Source organism: Metopolophium dirhodum, chromosome 1 (genome assembly GCF_019925205.1).
Source record: "Metopolophium dirhodum isolate CAU chromosome 1, ASM1992520v1, whole genome shotgun sequence".
Lineage (NCBI taxonomy): Eukaryota > Metazoa > Arthropoda > Insecta > Hemiptera > Aphididae > Metopolophium > Metopolophium dirhodum.
In genome coordinates, this window is record NC_083560.1 from 143,263,037 (window position 1) to 143,284,070 (window position 21,034).

General features: G+C 30.9%; 2 protein-coding genes across 2 annotated transcripts in view; both read left to right on the top strand.

Annotated features, from left to right (window-relative positions):
• LOC132935139 (uncharacterized) overlaps nucleotides 1–21,034 on the top strand; it is a 494,638-nt gene that overhangs the window by 432,894 nt on the left and 40,710 nt on the right. The window lies entirely within an intron of this gene.
• Nucleotides 8,026–9,723, top strand: LOC132933010 (uncharacterized). The gene has a single exon (XM_060999346.1). It carries the CDS (start codon nucleotides 8,026–8,028, stop codon nucleotides 9,721–9,723), a length of 1,698 nt encoding a protein of 565 aa, XP_060855329.1.

Here is a 21,034-nt window from a genome sequence, read left to right on the forward strand (position 1 = left end):
GAACCACTAGGTTGCTTTTGACTTTTATGCATTTTTATAAAAGTATCTCTCAATGACCGCCATCTCTTTTTTACTGTATTGACATCTACAATTTATTATAACATATAAATAAATTATTATGTTTTTATATTGATTGGTTTCCTAATTTACTTTTATTAATTTCGTTTTACAGATATTTAGCAACCGGTGCATCATTTCGGGATTTAGCATACCGATTTCGACTTGGGGAATCAACCGTTAGTAATATTATTAAAGAAACATGTAATGCCATTTCAAGTGTACTCAAACCATTATTTATGCCACAAATTAACACCGAAGAAAGTTGGAATAAAATAGCTCATCAATTTTATTCTAAATGGAATATTCCAAATTGTGTTGGAGCTGTCGACGGAAAGCATGTTTCAGTTTTTTGTCCAAAGAAATCGGGTTCTTTATATTTTAATTATAAAGGTACATTTTCAATCGTACTTATGGCAGTAGTTGATGCGGATTATAAGTATATTATGACAGATATAGGTGCGTACGGACACAATAGCGATGGTGGTATATTTTCACATAGCAATTTTGGAAAATTATGGTTGACAGATAATCGTTCAACTTTAAATGTCCCGGAATTAAAAAAGTTACCAGGTACTGAAATAAGTGTTCCATTAGAGTATTATATTTTAGCCGATTCTAAAACCTCATCCCTCATCCCTCATCTCTCATCACTCATACCTCATCTCTCATCACTCCACCGCCCGCACCCTTATCCTCATCCCGCTGCTTGCGTACGTGCGTTACTTATATTATTGTTATCACACGTTATCATATTTTATCACATGTTAACGATTATTATTACTGATATCATTTAATTTTCCGTTATCGTGAAAAAAACTGCAAAACTACCGCCCGGGATTCGAACCCGGACCCACCAGCTCCAACGCGAATTAATTACCACTAGGCCACCCCGACCACTTGAGTACTAGATGTTATTTTCACCCATTTAAGACATGCATTTTAGTAATAAAAACAACTGACGTCTACTCGGTCATTATACCTTTAAAATATTTAAATAACATATATAGAACACTTTTGATAGCCACAATGGGCATTTATATTGAAAGACACTTTGGACAATAGGTATCCTTATTCAATTAAATATACTGCAAAACCATTTATATTGATTGACAATAAGAGACATTAAGTAGGTATTAGTGAAAAAACACATTAAAACCGATATTAGTACCTTCTGCCGGACGTATACAATTAAATATCAATTTTGCAGTATTATCTGCCCCACTAAAATCGCTCCTACCTATTAGTGATTCTTGACTGAAAGAGCCGGTAGGCCATATCTGCCATTTTTAAATCTTCATCTTTTTCTTTTATTGCATCTTGTACTTCCTCATTAACAGCCGAACACTTGATTATGGTTTCCAATTTGTCACATAATTGACAAGTGTCATTGCTAGGTTTTTTAAACGCCAAATTGAAATCCTCCACAAATATTTTTCTATACATGAATTCACTAAGCATGTTATAGTTATTTTCTATGCAATGGGTCTTATAAAGTTGGTACATTTTACTTATTGATAGATCAGGATTCAAAAAATATTTTCTAGAAGTATGGTTTCTTGAATAGTGACTATTATTAACAGGAAACATTTTGATATGGTTTCTTATGATGTCTTTATCTTCATCAGGAGCTTTAATATGGTTCAAATGATGTTCTCTACCATCGGATAAACATACACCAGAACCAGTAGAAGATTTTTTTGCTACAGTAACCCTTATTTTTTTTAGGCTAACATTTAATGTATTCATGAACATTATTTGACATACTTCAATTTTTTCATTATCTTTGGTCAAGAAATATTTTTTTGAAAATTGCCTTCTGCTGGGAATATTATTTATTTTAATACGTTCAGTTTTTTTACTAATATCTTCTACTGAACTTGATATAAATTGGTTTTGGCCATCTAATGTCAGTGAGTAGTAATTTTGAAATATGATTAATCTTTGAGCATAATTTATTTTATCAAAACATTTTCGCTTACATGAACATGGTAGTTTCATCATCTTAGCAGGAATCACTTTACCTTTTATAGTTGTATATTCTTTACCTTGGATCTTTAATTTTTTCCTGATATTTTTAACCCAACACTCAGGATTTCTTTTGCGTTTTCTGCTTTTCACTTCAACTTTTTTTCTACCTCCACCTTTTAAATTTGGAACATTAGATTGTACAACAGAATTAGACCCATAAGTTACTTCAACTTCCTCAATTCTATTATTGTTATCTTCATACTGTATTGAGGTGTCAGATATATTCATCAATACATCTTGAGGATTTATTTCTGCTAAATCTAAAGAATATTTCAATACAAAATTAATTGTTTACAAAGTTACTCATTCCAGCTACATTTTGTTACCATTGCTATTAATTCGGTTATCATCATGACTTCCTTCATTGGAAGAATTTTCACTATCAAATTTTGTGCTAATAGGCCTATATTCATCACTTGAATCATCGTATTCAATAGAAATACTATCACTAGCCGAATCATTTAATGGTTCTGGACTTGAAACTACATTAAACATTATAAATAGGTAGGTAACTAAAATAATATAATTTTCTATAATATTATACACTAAGTAAATTCATAGTTTTTAAAATAATAATATACCTTTAACAGTTTTGCACATTGCTACAAGCCGTTTTGATCTGCTATTCATTGTACTATATTTAATAATTACATTTTATACTATAAATTAACAATACCTACCTAGACTACCTACTATAAAACATTTAATTGGTTTAATTGTTTAATGTTATTTTATGATAATTGATAATAATTAATAAACAATATTTAGCGGCAAACTAGGTGTTATAATATTGTAACATAACCTATTAATGATTATAATTTTTATCACGTTTAAAATACAGTAGGGCCAATTACAAAATAACATTTTTTTTTTTAAATTATAAAAGGGCCAATGTTTACATTAGCCCTATAGATTTTGAAGTTTTGTTATATCAATAACGGCTGAAGTCTGATTGGACCTTTTTGATATTGCATAAGTAATTTTTATAACAACATTGGTCTTCTCAAATCTCATAGTAATGATTATTGAGATAAGCCCTTTTACCACTAGAAAAAGCTTATAAAATTTTATATGATTGGCCATATAACTCATTTTCACAAAAAAGTGACATTGGCCCTTTTTGACCCAAGGCCCAGATATATTACCTACAGATTGTTTGCCAGTATTAGAATTGAAATTTGACAAAAAGCCTTCTGAAACATTAACGCTTATTTTCGAAACATATGGTTGGTTATCTAAAAAAAAGATATTAAAAAAAAAATACCTATAAATTTATTAACTTTAAAATTATCAAAAAGTAATGAAAAATCAATTTACAGAAGACTTATTTATACAAAATCAAACTGTAATCAACCACACAATCCAAAATTATAAATAGTCTTGTTCTTAAAAATGAAGTGTATAAACAATTTAAGCCATTGATTTTTAAATTTAATTTTGCATATATTATATAATAAATAATACTTAAAATAATTATTAGTAATGATGTTTTTAAACTATTGAAAACATTTTGTAAATATTGTACAGATATATTAGCTATTACTAAATAATATAAAATAATTATGTTAAAAAGTTACCACTACTTGTGTTATGAAGAGTATGAACTTCACGAGGTTCTTCCAATTCATCAAAAATAGCACTCTGATCCAACACAGGGGTACCTATATATTATAAAATTATCATAGTATTGAATTATATGCATAAAAAAAGTAAAAGACTTGTAGATCATTATTTAAAATTACATTTTTCCATTTAGCCAATATTATATTATATATAGTAAGGTACAAATATTGTTATATAGTAAACAACAACTCACGTGACGTTTGTTCATTTTTTTTTATTGTAGTGGGCGTTTTATCGAAATAGGAAAGTTGCCTCACGATTTTGTTTTTCTTTGTAAAATATGCAATATTAATAGCATTTTTAAAATAAATATATATATGTACATATTTTTTATTATGAATATACTTTTAATATTTAATAATTACCTTTTGGATTTTTGGATGAACTATAGCCATAAATACTTGGGTTAACTTGATCAGTAGATTCATTTAATTTGTGTTTTGAAACTTCAAAAATATGTTGAAAAATCAAGAACTATTAGGTCAATTTAAATACAGTACTTAAATGAGCTAAATAATATTTAAAATACAAATTACCTTCATGTTCTTTTGAAGATGATAGAGGTTTAATTGGTGACCATCCGTAATGCAATTTAGTTTTTGTGTGTTTAATTATTTGTATTGGTGAGTCTTTTAATGGCGAGTGTTGATCGTTATTTGGAACATTTTTATCATCAGTTTTTTCATCTTAATACAAAATAAAATATAGCTTGAAAAAAAGTTAACTATTACCTATGTATACCATATATTTATTTTACCATATATTTATTTTACCATAAATAGGCATTGACGAAGTTGATGATGCAGGCGAATTCATAATATTTCTATTTTTCATGCTGAAGTTAAGGAAATCATCATCATCAGTATTTGTAAAATCTGACCTACATCTAGCATCATCTGCTATATATCTAGCCTTTGTTAGTGACTCTATATAAAATTATACGATCAACAATTAGTAAATAATAAACTTAAACACTGAAATTATATTTTCAAACAAGTTACCTAAATTTTTTTTCATTACTCGTACTTTGAAATACTTAAAATCAATTTCATTAGGCATGTGTTTATTTTGAATGTACTTCATAATACAAGCTTTATTGTTGGACCAAGCACATAATTTAACTCCAATTTTTTTACCATTCTTAATCCATGTGCTTGGTACTGCTTCGACCGAGTTTTCATTAATAAAATGTACTACTGAGTAGGATGCCATTGTTGTATAATTTATCAATTCCTACTTAAAATAGATAAAAACAACAAGTTTCATGCTTAATGATCATAATTTAATCATAAAAATATTCATTGGGCTAAACATAATGTTTAAAAATGTAGGTAATAATGTATAAAATAAAATAGATTATTTTTACAGAGTACAGATGTGCACTATTTAAATATTACACATATTATATTATTATTTTATTATATATTAAAAATTATACACTTACACAAAATTAATAAATTCACTATTGGAATGTAATATAGGGATAGCAATTTTTACATTGTTAGAGTCATTTAAAATCATATATTTATTAAGTTTTATTTCTTGAATATTAATTGTCATATAAATATTAGATAAATTTGCAACTATGGCTATACCTAAAGTTAAACTATTAATCGGTTTAACAAAAAATGGTTCAATTGTATTAAAACATTTAACAATAAGTACATTTTTAGAACTTTTGCTAGAAATATTTTCAACCTTACAAATATTTAATTTCTCTCTGCATTTAAATCCAATATAACAGTTAGAACTAGAATTAATATTGATTTTGAAATTATTCATTATCATAATTTTAAATTGAGGCCCAGAACAATCCTCAACTAATGGCCCGTCATTATGAGGTTTTTTGAACACTATTTCTTTATTTGAAAATGATGAAATTTTAGGCTCAGTAAAGGTTAAAAATTCTTCATACCTATTGACAATTTGCTCTAAAGGCTTTTCAAATTTACGTACCATTTTTTTCAAAGACTTTAAATAATTTTCAAAGGGAAAACATGAGCAGTTATCAAGCGATCCATATTTACGGTAATCGTCAACAATGTGCAACAACCCATGGATATTATGACTCATAAATTTTTTTCCATAAATTTCACCAAATTTATCTACAAAATATGTTAATAATCTTTCTGTAAAATTAATCAGTTTTATGTCAACATTTTGTGTTAAAAGAAATCTGAAGCAAATGTGTAAGCATATAAAATGTGAGTAACATACATCACTAAGAATATTTTTTAAAACAACCGGACCAGTGTACAAAAGGAATAACCTATATTCTGTAGCCTTCCATCTTAGAATTTCTGTAAGACTTCTAGGAGTTCTAGAAAAATCATAAGTCATATTAGGTTTTATTGATAAAAGATGACTGGAAATTGTTTGTATTTTTATATTTTGTAATCGTACCGATAAGGGAGAATTTTTCATATGGCCTAACCACAATAAAATAAGTTTTTTTACTACTCCTAAACACACAAGGTGCATATAATCAAGTGGAAAGTCATTAACTATATCAACGTTAGGAATTTCAGTAATTAATGATATTTTATCTGTCATATGATGTTCTTCGTCAACTCGGTTTAAAAAATCTAAGTGTGTCCTTTTTATAAATTTTGTTTCAAGAAAGCAAACCCTTCTTTCAAAAAAAATACCTTCAGTAGTACATTTTGTACAGGAAAAAAAACCATTGTGACCCTTGCATTTTAAAATGAAACTTTTAGCAGGTGCATCACAACAAAATCCATGAACTTTAATGCGCTTTGGGCCAAAATTTGTAAATATACTATTCATAGACAATTCTTTGAGTTCATTTATGAAACTTTTTAAAAATAAATTACTTTCTAGAGGTTTTTCATAACCCCAATACAGACCAATTATAAAAACATAATGAGAATTAAACAACTGAACACATCCGAGAATAGGCCAAAATACACTACATGAACTCTTTGTAAGAGGTAACCCATCAATACCTATAAGTATTTTAATTGATTCATCATTGAACTGCACATAATTACTCAAATATTTTATGCCTTTAGCTATACCAAAATTATGATAAATCCCCGGGGGAACAGATTGCATTTCCGTTGGAAGTTTAGAATTATTATTTTTTAGTATAGTTCTAGCATCTATTGGAATATTACTAAAACACCTATGTGATTTTAAAGACTTTAACAATGCAGACAAGGCACTGTTAGTAATATTATAACCCAGATAGCAATATCATATTTCAGTAATATTGATTAAATATTGTTGAAAACAGATTATCATTGCAACAATATGTGTTTATGACGATTTTCTGATGTTTAAAATATTCTCACCATGTTTGCACAATAACCAAATGGCAGAAAAATCCACCATTGAGACAATATGTTCAAATTCACATTGTTACAATGATATATTTAACATATTTTGAAGATATGTAATTACAATATTGCCGAAATATTTGGTGACAATTTGTTTTAAATATTTTATGAAATATATTTCTCCAATATTATTCCTACATATATTTCATGAATATTTTCCTCCATACATGTCCACAATGTTTAAATAATCTTTTAATTTAGCTTCCTATTTTATATTACTTACCTAGCTACAATATACACGGCTAGCTTTGTATAATATAATATGTATACATTTTATTATATACATTTTATATAATAATATGTTTGAATAAGTTTATGAAAAAACAATGATTTGTTTATACATCATTCGTAACCCAAAACAAAAAAAAAAATGATTTCATGCTGTATATTTTATTTAGACACCATTATATTTCACTATAATAGTATGATATGATAATGATATACTCAATATGGGTGTATTAACCCGGCGTTAGTCGCACTATGGTCAAAATGACCGCACTTTTTTTACATGCTTAATAAAACATTTATATTTTATATTTCAACCATTGATACTCAGTATACCTTTCAATAATGTTATTTAAAATAATATAATAATATTCTAAGTACATTTAATTCCATATATATAAAATAAACTAAGATAAAAGTGAGATATCATAAATTGCGGTCATTTCGGCCGAATCGCGACTAATGATGTTATTATCTTTATTATTACAACTAACATTGCCGGTTAGGTTATTATTACGACTAACATTGCCAGTCTGGTTATGAAGGTAGAAATAATTTTCGGGTTTTTATTTATCTTATCAAAAGTATCAGTTTTAGTTCATACACAGACATAAGGTTTATATTTTTCTTTTATGAGTTGGACGTGACACACGATACATGTGATTTTCTAGTGCGTATTACATATTTTTTTACATACTCAAAATATTTGTAATTTTTTATTGATTGTAATATGGATCAACAATTTATAATTGATGCTTTAGACGAGGAAATATTATCAGATGATGATTTTAGTAACAGTGACTTAGATTCTGATATTGTCGTGGAAAGTGAACATGATACATGTACCGATGAGTCTGGATTATCGTGTGATGAAAATGAATCTAGTGATCAGAATTATTTAGGAAAGGATGGGACTAAGTGGAAAGCACAAATGCCGCCTTCAAATAGTAGAACTAGGTCACATAATTTGGTAACTCATTTACCAGGTGTCAAAGGTGTTGCAAAAAATTCAAAAACTATAATTGATTCTTGGCAGTTATTTTTTCCCGATGAGGTAATATCAGAAATAGTCAATTTTACAAACATAAAAATTCAAAAAATAAGAGAACATTATTCACGAGTTAGAGATGCTAAAGATACCGATATTATAGAGATGAAAGCAATAATAGGTTTACTATATTTATCTGGTTCTTTACGATCGTCCCATCAACATTTATGTGATTTGTGGAGGACTGATGGATTAGGTGTCGATTATTTCCACGCGACTATGAATATAAGAAGATTTCGGTTTATATTACAATGTTTGAGATTTGATGACGTCAATTCTAGAAATACTCGGATAAAAACCGATAGATTAGCTCCTGTAAGAAACATTTTTGATGGCTTTGTTGATCGTTGTCAAAAATATTATACAGTTGGTGAATATGTAACAGTTGATGAAATGCTCGAGTCGTTCAGAGGAAAATGTAGGTTTCGTCAATATATTGCAAATAAACCAGCGAAATATGGTATAAAAATATTCTCGTTAGTTGATAGTCGTACTTTTTATACCCTAAATATGGAAATTTATTGTGGACAGCAGGAAGAAGGACCATATAAAGTTGTAAATAGTGGGAAAGAAATTGTATTGCGACTCATAAAACCAATTTCAAAAACAGGGAGAAATGTCACATGTGATAATTGGTTTACTTCAGTACCACTAGCTACTGAATTACTGAAAAAACACAGAATAACCATGGTAGGGACTATAAGAAAAAACAAAAGGGAAATACCTCCAAATTTTTGTAATACACGTGGTAAAATTATACAGTCGAATATGTTTGGATTTACTAAAGACATGACACTAGTTTCCCACGTGCCCAAAAAAAGTAAAATTGTGTTATTGCTGTCTACGATGCACCATGATAATGCCATAGATTCCAATTTAAATAAACCTGAAATTATTACATTTTATAACATGACAAAAGGTGGTGTAGATGTAGTTGATGACCTAAAAGACTATTCAGTTGCGAGAATAAGCCGTCGTTGGCCTCTTACAATTTTTTACAGTCTTTTGAATATCGCAGGAATTAATAGCCAACTTATATACAAAGCGAACAATAATTGTAATATAAATAGACGTGAGTTCTTACAAACACTTGGTAAGCAACTTACAATGGGCTACTTACAACAACGTATAAATATCAAGACATTACCAATAGAGGTAAAACGAAAAATTGCTTCAATTTTGCGTGAAAAATACATAGAACAACCTAACGCTGGACCAACTCGTGAAGGAAGATGTTACTACTGTGATCGAAAAAAAAATAGAAAAACAAAAACGCAATGTAAAAACTGTGAAAATTATATTTGTAAGGAACATACCGTAACGTATTGCCAGAAATGTTGCGAAGATGCACAACATTTATCAGATAATTCAGAATATTAATACAATTATTATATTTTTCATTTATTTATGTTATTATTATTTATTTCATTTATTCATTTAAATAACTCATACATACATAGTATATAGTATATAAATTTAAATACAATTTGTACATTACTTTTTTAAAATTAGGTACCTAATTTATGTACAAGGAAATAACTTTCAGTTTTGATTTTTTTTTTATAAATAAAACCATAGGTTATTAAAGTTATATGAAAATTGATTTGTTTCAATAAAATTACTCAACATATACCTATAAAACAACGTTTTTTTATAATTATTTACTTGAAAATTATAACGCGGTCAAAAAGACCGCGGTGCGACTAACTACGCAATATACACTAGTGCGACTAACGCCGGGTTAATCAAAACTAAAAAGAAAATTCATGGCCAATTTCCATAAAAAAAATTTTACTATAGTCATTTCCATCATAATAAAACAAAAAAAAACATAATAATTATACTTATAAGTACGAAACTGTTAGATGTTACAATATAAGTACATTCAATATGTAATAATTAAAATAAAATTAAATAATAATGTTAGTTATTAATTTTTTCTTTTTTTTTTTTAATACGGTTAGCAGCTTGGGCCATCCACTTTGAAACGGCTGATGAAATATCCATATCAGGCAATAACTCAAATTTCTTATTTTTCCGTATGGCTTCTATGAACAAAATACTTTTTTATAAAAATGTGTAACATTATTATTATTAATTTGATGGAAGCAAAAACATTAATTTATGAATTAGATTTTTAAATTATTATCCTTATTTGTTGGAATAGTACTATCTGACATGCCGTGTAGGAGAAAAACCATATAAAATTATTTCATAAATATATATTGATGCACTATACCAGACAAAATAAGTATCTGTAGGCCATTCTTACCAAATAGTAATTTGCAGCAGTTCAGTCCAGAAAATTTGTTTTTACCTTTGAAACCAACATAAGAATATTTCTGGATAAATGAATCTGAAAACATATGTTGCATGATATTTCACCAACAAATTCAAAATATTATTTGAAATAAATAAAACTGTAAATATACATCTTAAGAATAATTTCCTCCAATTTTGCTTATTATGTATTAGGCATTAGCAATATAGACTACATTTTCAGTTTTTAACATTTCGGTTTAGACAATATGTTCTTAGGTATTTTATTATTTATAATATTATATAGTATACTATAAGTATATATAGTGTATTTATATGTACTTAAGAGAACATTATACAGGCATTTGTTGTCTCCGTCTTATAAGTGCGTATCATGTAGCAAATTTTACACTTAGCAGATCACGTTTACCTCCATTAGTTTAAAAATTAGAGTGAATTGACCTGTTATAAAATTTAAAAGTTAGATTATTATCTAGGGCATCTCATAGGCTTTTTATTATATTTTAATTTTAAAGTGAGTTATGAGTATTTAAGATGTACAAACAATTTACAATTGCTGAGCTTGAAATATTCTCTTATCCGCACTTGTAAGACGGATAAAACAAATACCTACCTGTCGAATGTCCTCTTAATTAAAAATAAGTAATAGCATAGGTATAGGTATAGGTACTTACTGCGTACCTATATATATATAATACTTATTGCATTAATTACCGTTACTCGTGCAGACTGCTTAAAGTTCTTCTTGAATATAAGTAAATGGTTGTCACCTGCCTACAATTACACAAACTACAGTCATAAAAACACAAGACGTACAAAACAAAAACGTATACAGTATACCAGCTATTACTGGCATAAGTGCATAACGCAGTGACAGCGGTCGTTTCTCGTTTGTCGTTACTCGCGGACTCGGGGATATAAAATATTTTATCAATAAGTTCATTGTTCAGCACATCCAATGGGCAATGAGGAAAATATGTTGGTATTGCCGCGTATAATGTATATACGTACCTATTACATAATTATATTGACGCCGGGGTTTTCCGTATTTTGTCTGATATTAAATTATAATAATATCATCAATGATTAATCTATTCTGTAATAATATTATACATATCTATTGATAGAAACGTGTGCGTCCGAGGCCAAGATAGCGCAGAGACGCGAAGTGCAGAAAACACTATATGCACCTTACATAATTACATACCTTATTTATATATTATATAATTATGTTGCTACATCAGTGGTGTAAACTAGGGTGGGGGGGGTCTGGAACCCCATACATTTTATTGACAGAATTTAAAATCCTTAAGGTGCAAACCACTGATTGTATACTTTTTCCATGTTAAAAAAATTTGGACCCCCCCCCCCCCCCTTTGAAAAACTCAAGACAATAGGTATAAAGAGCTTACATATTTTTACGGGCATAATTCTAGTTTAGCGGCCACTTGAATTTTTCGATTTTTTTTTCGGAAACCTATGTATTTTAACGAGTCTTAAACGATGGTGTAAAAAGAAATTTGCGGAAACCATTATTTTGGAAGTTATAGCCTCCCAAAGTTAACGATTTTACGTTTATACGCATGCGCGCAACACTACTATAATGCCGCGTGGAGGATTCGATTTTAATTGTCCGAGCGAGTGTAGTGAGCGAGTGACCCCGCTCAGTGGCTCGGTGCAATAAAAATGCAATTTTCTCAACCCTGTGACCCATTTGGGGAGGTGTTGCACAGCAAATCGGGGGATGTTTTCGATTTGCAGAGCGGAGCGACGGCGCCGAGGAGCGTAGCGACGAGTGCCGCTAGCACCGCATCACTGTACGATGTTTTTTCAAATTGGTGGCTCGGTGGTTTAAACTCGATGGTTTAAACCATCGTTTAAGACTCGTTAAAATACATAGGTTTCCGAAAATTGGAATCTTGAAGGGCTATAAAAATAATTAATTAATTACCTAAACTTAATCAAGACGACACCACAGCTGCAGTGAACAGTGTAACAATTTATATTTCGTTGAAATTGAATCGAATTATGATACATTGACACGTAACTGTGACAGACTATAATTTAAAAACATACCTATCACTAAGTATAATTTATTTAATTCATAATTTAAACAAATGTATTGATTTAAAAAACAAGTAAAAATGCAAAGAAATATAGTAAATACTTATAGGTATGCAAATAGTGCTACATTTTAGAAAGTGCTAAAATTATGTATACTTATTTCACCAACTCATTGGTGAACAAATTGGGATTTTATACATTAGACATTATACATAAAATTATATAAATGGAACGCTTAAAACCATGTGGAGACATTAGTCCCCTCTGGAATTTTTTCCCACTTTAACCCCTGACACCAATACAGTTAATTTAATACAAATAACATAGGTACGTTTGATATTGGTTAATATAATGCAGTATTAAAGAATATAATGTATTAATTTAAAACTTATTTCTTTGTTTTTATGCTGTAGGTATACGGCCTATATTTATAACCAACACTCTGTGGCCAATAATTAACCTATCATCAAGGTCGATTCAATATTTATAAGATTAAATAAATACATAAATTATTAACATTTAATCAACATTGGTTGTAAATATTCATAAAAGGTTTTTTTGAAAATTAATATCAACATTTTTTTTCTGTTCAACTAATGTTTATACAGTGTTTTACCAACCTAAAACAGTATATACTAAATCAATTTTTCATATTTATTAAACGAGCTTAATTAACTTTAAATGTTAAATAAACATTAAACAAATATATTTGTGCTGTGTGGGTATATTTATTTCTTCTATAAGGTGACACATTTTTCACAATGCTGCAATTATCATCAATTGACATCAACTGTAAACGGAAATATAATTAAAATTTTTTTTTTTTAAATAAAATATAAATAGAATGTGAAACATGTTTGGACAACTTAAGGAAATTATTCAAGTACCTAATATTCTACAAGTATATTACATAATTTCCCGAAACCATGTTTATAATAAAATAGTATTATATGTATAATATATTATAGGTAGGTACATGCAAGATTCAAAAACTGGATTTTTGATGAACCCATATCTGTCCTGCTGTAAATGTTTGGTTGATTAGGTTTATTGTGTACTATGAGAAACAAGTCTTTGATCATTTCCTCAACCTTTCTACCTTCGGTACGTCACATGTTGTTTTTTCCTTGGCTATGCCACATGTCTGAATGAGCGTTAGAATCGACTCTTGTAATAGTTCCAGATTCTAGTATTGACAATATGTTAGTCAATTTTATAATGAATTCTGAGATAGCTATGTAAATTTAAAATTTGCCGAAATGAAAGTTTTGAATTATCTGTTTTTCTGTTTAACTGTGGCGACGACTATGTTATTTTCTGATAATTTATAGATTAGAAGTAGTTCCAAATCCGGATTAAAAACAATGATAGCGGCACCTGAATCGGAGTCCCCTCCCATTATCGTTCCAATCGGGACAGTGTCTAGTCCAGGAATATGCCAACCTCTTAAAGGTGGTTCTTACGACATTGTCAATTCCTTTTCTCCTTTTCTCCTTTCTCTGCAGAATTTGGAGTGAGCTACGTGATTCCCCTTACAGTTTGCACAAACAGGAGGGTCATCTTTTTTATTACAAGCCGTGTCTTTGTGTCCTTTGGCTCCGCAGTGGGCACACGTCTCCGTTGTTTCCTTGCAGAATTTTTCTGAGTGACCATACTTTAGACAAGTGAAACATTTCTGAAAATCGAAATATTCCGAGATTCTGCAATTTGACATGCCTATGTACACTCTTCCTGCTGTTAGCAGTTTGGCATGTATGCCAGGCCTAACCACACTGTTTCCTTTTCTCTTAGTCCTCTTTTAAATTATGGTATTATGGCATTTGTAGCTGTTGCGCCTAACATGCTTCCCAGACCCGTGTTTTGTGATGGTATATTTGCTGAAATCTCCTCCAGGCAGAGCGTTTTATCAACATCGTAGATCAAAATCATCGGACGTTTACTCGGTTGAAGTTGAATATCAGATCTTTCCTCCGTGATGGATTTAAGTGCTGAGCATGTATCCCCTGCTACTATTCGTATGATTTTATTGTCTCCTTTCTGAATTACTCTCTGCCCAGTGAATTAAGGAGCTGAATTTTTCTTGACGATATCCGACCAGATTGACTTTCTGGCGCTTTCTATGGTCTCATCACTTCTATAGTGAAGATTTTCTCGGGTAACTTGTCTTTGAGTCCTTGGATTTTCTGTTTCCTTGCATAGTTCTGTTTCCTGCGGTTGGTTGAAACGTACGAGGGCACGGCGTAAATTGCTCAACGCTGTCGGGCTCCCCCACGTCCCGAAGTACCATTTACACCACCGTTAGGAGGGCCCATCAATGGTGGGATGGTCGGACCGAGCTTCGTCGGCTGAGAGCCTCAGCTGTGGTCCTACCGAGATTCGGATCGTGCATCACGGGCTCACGGTGGGGCCTTACCAGCGGCGGTCATGACCCCCGAGTTAGAGGCTCGGTAGCCTTTAACACGCCTCCCAGAGGCATCACCGAGGCGATCAACTCGCTCTTCTTGAGACCGCAATCAGAACCTCCAACACCCTAGTCCCCGAAGGTTTCGGTGTGTTCGCGTCCCAGATGCTGGCCCCGTCTGGCCAGTTCCCTTTTAGTCACCTCCTATGACAAGCAGGGAGTACTGTCGCTGAATTCTTGGACGGCCCCAGCTACAGGGCCGGACTCCTCGCCCCTGGCGTATGAGCACGCCCCTGGTCAGGACGCCCCACACAGCATTCAGAACATGTGCACATTTTAGTCATATGTGTTTTAAGTGTTCTTGGAAATATGTTATGAAATCATATTTTGAACACCTTGTTAACGTATGTTCTATCAATTATTGAAAATAAATAGTTTCTTCCATATTATAGAAGCATGTTTCTAAGATGTTTTAGGAAATATGAAACGGTAACATGTTATTAAAATATTGTTAAATTATGTTCCATTAAATATATGTATGGCGGTTTGGTATTTTATATGAAGGTTTTAGCAGATGAACAAAATGCCTAAAATCTTCGTCTTCGACCATCTTCAATGGTTGAAAATCTTTAGTGATGTTTGGATAAGGACATCGTCAATTTTCTTTTGTTGTCGAATGTCACTTTTCTTGGTACGTATTCTAAAATATTAGTTTATTTTCTTTTGCGGATATGAACTATTGAATTTTGAATAGATGTTGATGAAGTTGGATTTTGAAAAATGATGATAGAGTTGTATTTTGAATAGCTGTAGTTGGAGTTGTATTTGGTACCATATTTGAAGATGATGCGGGAAATTGATCATTAGACGTTTGACCAGGATCATCAACGATTTCTTTGTTAACTTTGTTCAATTACAGAAAAATAAACTTATTTAATAATACTGTTTAGTGTATCAGTAGGTACATCAGTATAATTTACTCGCAGATTTTTATGATTTTATACTTAATACTATACTTCATAAATATTTCATAATTATTTTAATATGGGATGCGATCCAGTGAAATTGATCAATCTTGTTTTATTAAGAAAATCTATTTACGATTTTACCGATAAAGAGCATAGCAATAGAATCATCCAAGACAGATTATGGAATGAAATCAGCACAGAAATGGAAACATCGGGTTAGTTAAACATTTAAATTTAAAATAATTTTACTTTTTACATGAGTACGTAGTGTATTTCTATATTTCAAAACTGTAATATAAATCAAAATTAAATCAATAGTCAAACTACTTATACATTTACATTTTTGAGCTATTTAATTATTTATAGTATTATAATTTTATAATATTTTATTTGTTTAATTTTAAAATTTAAAGAAATATTATATTAAAACTTATAAATTGTACATATTTTGCCATGGAACTGAACCAATGTCTGAATTGAAATAATTCATGAACTTCTCTCGGATATCCATTTTACAAAATTGGATTCTTTAAAAATACCTAATTCGTCCATATAAAAAAAAATTATAAATTGTATTGTACAAATTTGGTTTTCACTTACTTCACTTACTTACTAAAGTTTGATTAATAAATATTTCTAGTATATAATTATAGTATTATTATTTGAACTCACCTCAAGGTTACTAACAATTTTTCAGCAGGAGCTATACTTTGACGAAAATTTGTGTCTTGTGATCGTATTACCTCACCAATTTCATTTAATATAAAGTCAAAAGTTGAACTCATGCGAGTGAAATTTTTAAATTTTAACTCATCTTTACGCAATTCAGCCAAAAAGTTAAAAATTGTATTATTTTATGTACGTTTTTATTTATTTCGTGCACCCAAATTTTACGTTTACGATTATTTTCATTTATTTCACTATTTAACAAAAATCGCCACAAAAGCGGTATAACAACATCATCTTCATCAGAACTCAACGACTGGTGTATAAAACAAAAAACGAATCGGAAATTATTTTGTCTTGTTCGGTTTTGTTTTGTCAGTATGAATGAAATTTTTCCGGAGCCGTTTGGAACAAAATGTTTCGACTATAGTCTGGCCGCCGGTAGAACGCTACTGGGCGATGACAAAAATTCCTCCGTTCTCGCGCATTCCCACCACTGAACCATCCAAAACGCTGGCCGCCGACGCTGTCACCGCCACCGTCGCGCATCTGCTGCCGCCCACCGACGCCCCCGCCGACCGGGAAACGGTGACAGTATTTGTTTACAGAGCGTTTCATAGTGTTTCCGATATTTTACGTTATTGAATACATACACGATACACAACATTTTTGTTTTTTCGGACACACAGTTTTTTACACAGTTTTCGCGTGTTTTAGCAAACCGTTATTTTTATTTTTTACGTTTTTTAAAAAATAAAACATGGACAACGAACATGTAACTGTGTCTCCAGCTAAAAAAAATCCACGAGGAAAAGTAAGTGTTTATATTACTATTTTCTTATTGAAAATTTTTAATTTTTAAATATATATTTTTTCTTTAGTATATTGGGACTGGTCAAAGGAAAATTGTTATTAATCTGTACAAATATTTCGTTGAAAAACAGTCTGAAAATCCAGACAGCCCCCGATTGACCTACAAACAAATGTTATTAGAAATTTCAAAATCGTCGGGTATTGGACAACGTACAATACAAACCACATTGTCGGAGTACAAAAGTCAAGGTACAGTTTAATCGCCTTCCAAGGAAAGATTTAGACCTACAATAATTGAAAAAATAGACGAATTTGATAAAAACGCAATTATGCAAAAAATTCACAATTTTTGGAGGAACCGTGAAGTACCAACAAATAAAAAAATGTTGGTAGCCATTAATGAGGATGAAACATTGCCTAATATGAAACGTACGTCATTCCAGGCAGTGTTAAAAGATTTGCAATTTGAATACCTGAAAAAAAATCGTAATAGCGCACTTCTCGAAAGAGGATTTAATAACTTGGCGCCGAAATTTTTTAACCAAAATAAAGCATTACAGAGCACAAAACAGACCGATATACTATTTAGATGAGACATGGGTTAACGCAGGCGAGACACACAGCAGAACATGGCTCGACACGACGGTCAAATCATCACGTGTTGCATTCTCTAACTACAGGACAAAAGGAACCCTCCGGAAAAGGTAAGCGTCTAATCGTTTTACACATCGGGTCGTCAGATGGTTTTATTCCGGGGGGCCTTTTATGTTTTGAATCGAAAACCAATTCTACAGACTACCATGATGAAATGAATGGTGATACATTCTATGAATGGTTTGTACGTATTCTGCCATTATTAAAAGAAAATGCCATAATTGTGATGAATGATGCCTCGTGTCACTCGGTGAAGAAATGTAAAATACCAAACAAGTCTTGGAAAAAACAAAAAATCGTAGATTGGATTGAGAGCAGAGGTGAAATTGTTACCCATCCGATTTGCAAAAATGATTTAATGAAAGAAGTGAGAAAATTAAAAGATACATACGACAAATACGTGATTAACGAATACGCAAAAGACAATAAAAACTCGTGTTGCGATTAGGTACACCTGACACTGGGTATTATTTTTTTCATAGTGTGTTACTTGTGCAGGTGTATACAACCACCGTTTGCTGCTCAGCGGCGGCGGCTGTGAAATTAGCCACCGGTCGTTGCGTACTGAGTGGGGGAATTTACGGCGGCGACTAGGTGGTAGAGTAGGATAAATTTGGGTATGAAACCGCGGAGCTCGATCATTTGGATGCGCAAGCGAGTAGCGTTCTACCGGCAGCCGGACTATAGCTCGGAACAGTTTTGCTCTATCAGTGTGCGCCCGGCCTTAATTCTTGCAAAGAAATGTGTTATTATTGTTTGTATTTATATTATAACTAGGGCACGGATGTTGTAGTACTAAAAAAATAGTAAAACTGATTGCAGTATTGCACTAAAAAATACCAAAAATTGCACTTAAAATATTAAAAATGCACTAAAAAATAACAACGTTTTGTTATAAATGTTTTAAGTTTACTGTTATAAATTATAATCTAAAATTCTAAATAATTAAAAAATATATATATATTACATTACAATCATGCCATTATAAATTTATTATATTATCATTGCACATCGAATAATTTGGTAATTGTTGAATAATTTGCTTTATCGAGAACTTCTGTATTTAATAAATACACTTTTCCTGGTTGGTCAGTTTAGAGTGTTCAGAACACAACGTTAGCCACATATCTCCCATTAACATCTGTGGTCTCATCTATTGAGACCCAAATTTTGTTTCTCTTTATATTGTCTCTTATTTTATTTAACGTATCTGAGTACACTCCGTTCACGTATTTTTTACGCAATGTAGATTCATTCGGAATGTCTCTTTTCATATATGTTTCCAAAAATAAACGAAAATCTTCGTTTTGATTTTATGTAATGGAATATTGACGGATAACATTGCCTTACACAAATCTTTATTAAATGTTGATTTTTTGGAAAATGACGTTACTTGAAGTTGGGATGTAGAGGTTTTGGTGTTATTTTTTCGATTAACTGCCCGTTTATGCTTTGCAGTTTCAATATGGTGTGTAACTGTATACCTCCGTTCAGCACTTACTTTTGTTTCACACAATTTACAAAAAAGTACAGATTCACCACACGAAAACACATCTTCTCCAAATTCTAACACGTAATTTTTAACAACGGTAGAAATAGTTGGTTTAATTTTCGGCATATTTAACACTGTAACAACACAATCGTTCAAAATTCACGGAGTGACTGAAGTACAGATTATACAGTCAGTCACATTTCACAAATTATTTTTGTATTATATTGAATACCTATCGACTTGATTTTATCTTTATTTCGATAAGATACCACTATTACTGTGTAGTGTATACTATACTACTAATTGGGTTTTATGGCTGCAGATATTATGGTATAATCTTATCCATACGACCGTTATGTGTAAAAATGTAAAATATTGCTAAAATAGTTGTATAAATGAGTAAATTCGACAAAATTGCAATACAATTGAAAAAATCCCAAAAATTGCAAAAAATTGCACTTAAAACTTTTAGATTTGAATTCGTACTTACATGAAACGTATTTAAAACTTACTTAGCAATTAATTGAAAAAGTAGAAAAAAAGTTGCAAATGCAACATCATCCGTGCCCTAATTATAACTATACTATGTTTAATATGCATATTATTTTTTTTTCTTGCATATGGCGTAGGTTTATTGGTGAAAAGCAAAATTAAATAAACATAAAATAAAACTAAATAAACATTAAACATTAAATTAGCAAAGTAACGAGTACTAGAGTAGATAGATTTACAATAAGCTAATAAACTAATAAATAAAATTAACAATAACAAAGATAAGAATAATAAGAAGAGCTCATAATATATTTAAAGGCGAACATTGGTCTTAGACAGCCAATCCATTGCTTCGTCATCGCCTTTGTGAAGTCCCTCTATTCCTCCCTTGTATTTAGTTTGAGGACATTCCTCCACAATGTGTTTGATGGATCGTATTTGCCCGCAGTCGCATAAGGGAGAGTTTTTTAACTTCCACTTATGTAGAAGGTATTTACAATTACCCTGCTCCGTTCGTATCCTGTTTAGGTTGGTCCACAAGGCTCTCGGGCCGTCAAATCCTGGAACTCTTTGGGTTGAGTCGCTTATCAGATGTCTATTTATTGCATTACTTTTTTCCCAGTGTTGTTTCCACATATCCTCCATGCTGTCACAACTATTTTCTATTGACCAGATTGGGTTTCTTGATCTTAATCTTTTAGATGGTGCGTTGTTTATGTCGTTATATACAGGGAGATTCACTAATTTATTGATTTTCTGTGACAGTTTGACAGTTGAGAGATGCCTTCGAATCGCCGGGGGAGCTACGTTCGAAAGGACTGGAAGCCACTGTAGGTTGGTAGCCCGGACACAGCCTGTGAT

Coding starts and splice junctions, on each gene's coding strand:
- LOC132933010 (XM_060999346.1), top strand. CDS start 8,026: ATGGATCAACAATTTATAATTGATGCTTTAGACGAGGAAATATTATCA.